This window comes from Chaetodon auriga, chromosome 12 (assembly GCF_051107435.1).
Source record: "Chaetodon auriga isolate fChaAug3 chromosome 12, fChaAug3.hap1, whole genome shotgun sequence".
Taxonomy (NCBI): Eukaryota; Metazoa; Chordata; class Actinopteri; order Chaetodontiformes; family Chaetodontidae; genus Chaetodon; species Chaetodon auriga.
Window position 1 is genome coordinate 3,807,501 of NC_135085.1, and position 3,509 is coordinate 3,811,009.

General features: G+C 39.3%; 1 protein-coding gene across 1 annotated transcript in view; it reads left to right on the forward strand.

The window, feature by feature from the left end:
* Positions 1 to 1,867, forward strand: part of frrs1a (ferric-chelate reductase 1a) — an 8,962-nt gene extending 7,095 nt beyond the window's left edge. The window contains exons 13-16 of the mRNA XM_076745016.1: positions 433 to 491; positions 584 to 727; positions 887 to 945; positions 1,775 to 1,867. Coding sequence (XP_076601131.1) covers positions 433 to 491; positions 584 to 727; positions 887 to 945; positions 1,775 to 1,867 — 355 coding nt within the window. The remainder of the gene's footprint in view (positions 1 to 432; positions 492 to 583; positions 728 to 886; positions 946 to 1,774) is intronic.
* The last annotated feature ends 1,642 nt before the right edge of the window (positions 1,868 to 3,509 follow it).

The following is a 3,509-nucleotide window of genomic DNA, read 5'->3' on the forward strand; positions in this document are numbered from 1 at the left end:
TTGAAGCCTCCAGTGCACAAACACTGCTCGTAGTAATTAATCCTTTGAAATGCGCTTATTAGCATAATCATAGATTCAGCATTTTTAATGAGGGAAGAGTAGATGTAGTTTTAAGGATTTTAACAAAATTGAACTTTTTTGTGAACCATTATTCATCAAAGTACAGTGTTTGATATACATCTTAAAACATGTCTGGAGGGGATCTTTAAAAAGTCTCAGTCTGTTTTATACCCACAGGGAGACAAACCCAGAACAGCTGTGCATACCTTAGGATTGGAACGTTACCTCCATCTCTTTTCATACCCACACATCCATGAACCATGACATTGTTGATTAGCTTGAAGATCACCATGGACTAACAAGCATTTATATGTAATGATATTGTCACTACAATATATCAATATGTTGGTATAACTGTGTGTTTCTATCCAGGAGATTTATCTTTAACTGGGCCCACTGGGGAATTGGGTCTGTGACTGAGATCCTGGCAGGTTGGTCTGCATTTAATACATTTTGAACAGATCTGACAAACATGTTTTGATAATTTATTAAACCCAACATCCTGTCTTCTGTGTGACTGCAGTGGCAACCATGTTCCTGGGGACACATCAATCATCACTGCTCCTCCCTCAGCCATGGGCAACACATGTTCTGATTGGCTATGTGACATGGCTGGCCTCGTTTAGGATCCTCCTTCTGATGCACAAGCACCTTTACTTCAAAAAATGTACGAATGAATTAAATTGATTTTAAATTTAGGGTTTTATTGTTGGACTAAATATGATGAAGAATTATTCTTCACGATGTTGCAGAGTACTGAGAGCACTGTTTATTGTTTCCCCACATACCTGCATGCAACTCTAACTGTAGTTTGTTTGACCGGCAGCACTGGGGTCAGATGACACACAGGGCACCCTCTCTGACCAATCAGAGTACGCTCAGTGGGTAGGTATCAGCTGCAAACCAACTGTTTCCCTGTTGATGCAGTTTGATCTAAATGCTATATGTGCCATATAAAGAGTTAGCAACATCAATCACATCTTCATTCATTCATTCATTCATTCATGCAGTAAGGACAACAGTGTTCTTGGAGATACCAACAGCACAGCCAGGTCTGGTCATTATGCTTCAGCGTCTAAACAAAATGCACTGCCCCATTCAACGCTGTCATTTAGATTTTTTACTGAAATAAGTTAAGATCTGTGCACTCAAAGTACAGACGCTTTATGTTCAGTGGTATTTACAGATTAAACTATCTAGAAGAGTTCATTTGTGAGCTTTAGAGGTGCTGCTTGGTGATGGTGTTAACTTTGGGCTTGGTTAGCTGTGTCCCACTATTTTCAGTCTTTATGCTAAGCTACGCTAACCACCTGCTGGCTGTAGCTTCATATTTATGAGAGATATCAATTTTCTCATGAGCATATTTGTCCAAATGTGGGCTATAATCAATATGTTTTATTAACAATTGATCACATGACTCATTGTGTGTGAAATGAGGTACTCGTTGTGACAAAGCCAGAGAATTATCAGCAGCTCTCCAGGTCCCCTCTGCTTCACAGAGCTGTACACAGGATGTTTTGGCTCACTGCTCTTTTCAAGCCCACTTTATATACCTGCCCAGCACCGAACAGAGCATGTTAGCAGCTAGCTGGTGAACGCAGTGGAACAAACAATATCTAAATGTGGACGGACTGACTGCTGTGTGAAGGGTCTATCAGGAAAGGTTTTGAATTCTTGCTTTATTTTCTAACTTTTACCTTGCTTTCTGTTTCAGGTGTCCTTCATAAAGTCTCTAATCTTGGCTGTCTTGGCTCTGGGAAACGCTGGCCTCCTAATGGCCTTGATGTCTTCTATTGCTGCAATTTGACATTTAATGCCAACAAAATTGAAATAGCTTTCAAGACCATGACTGACAACAAGTTTGGAATATGAGCATCATTCCAACTTCAGCAAAGCCAGATAGCAGAAAGCATGAGCCTAACATAGAATTAGTTTTCTTTTAAAAGCAAATCTATATTATATATTCAGATTCCAATTTTTGGTTGTAGTTATATATTTACTTTATTCCTATACATTTTTAATTAAATGTTAACATTCTCATTCTATTTTCAGTGCCATTATTAATGTTTAATAGTAGCACTTCGAAGCTCTTATTGAATAATTCATTAAAAAACTTTTGAATCAGCAAAATTGTCCTCTGCAGATGCTTTTAATGCTTTTAATTTGTGTTTACTTGAACTGTGCACTGTGTGTGTTGTGTTAATAACTGTAAATACAGTCTTTGAGTCAGTCTTTGTGGTATTTTTTGCTCAGTGAATATTTATTGGATACAATCAACTCCAAAATGTTAGAGCTATGAACAAATCCTGTGAACAAGTAGCAGTGTGTTACAGCTCCACATGGCATCATGTACTTTCATTTTGAATTCAGATGAAATGAGAACAAAAGCCATTAAAGAGCAACACATACATTATTCAGAGTGAAAAGAACAGGGCTGCCTGCACATGCTTATACATTAGTCAACATGGACCTAAACCAAAAGACATCACGCTAATGTTACAATGAACTGATTGCAGAATTGGTGATTTATTTGAGTATAAATAAATGTTTGGGTTTTTTTTTTTTTTTTTTTCTTCCCAGTGAGTTCAATACATTTCACTTTATGACGCTAAACCTTTGAAAGTGATGATGCTGTGAAAAAGCTGGTGGTTACAGTAAGTTTAGGCATCAAAACTGCTTGGTTAGGTTTAGGAAAAGATAATGGTTTGGGTTTAAGTAAGTACATTACAAACATAAGCTCTGATGCCAGGGTGTGTATTTTAGGAATAAAAGGCTTTCAGAGCAACACCTGTTGGACAACTGGGCTTTTGGGCTAATGGGACATTTTTTGGACAATCATTTTTTGGAATAATGGGCTGTCAGACTGGTGTTGAGTGTGTGGGTGCTGGGGAAAAGGGAGATGTGGAGCGTACTGCTGAGAATGGACATGTGAAGCTTCTGGCACCGTCTCCTTCTCTTCATTTGCAGTTGTTCCATGTTGTTGACTGGACAGTTACTGTGGCTGCTTTGACATACAGTATGTCAGTGCTCAAGTTCAGCTGTTGCTGTTACTATTATATAGAAATGATCCTAGACATGCAAATGAATACAAATACCATGAATGTCTGTTGAGCCTTCTCAGTAAAATGGGCCTGACTCAACTAAACACCAGTGATTGTAAGAGTGAGCACCTGACCACCCTGTTGTTTCTTTAATTAGGAAGACAAGTCAAGGGACATGAAGATCATCAAGAAATTTGTCTCATACCAGAGGGGTGGCTAGCTCATGGGGATTGGTAGGACTAGAGAAATCAGTTGTACACAGATGGTGCTGGGACAGTTGAGCAGGTCTTGACATTCAGATGAAGTTGCCAGTTGGACCAGTTAGTTAAATCCCGGGTTCGATTCCTGCCTGGGGTGCGGTGGGCGCTGGGGGTGTGTCTTCCACCATGCCTTCTGTGTCTGCTGCCC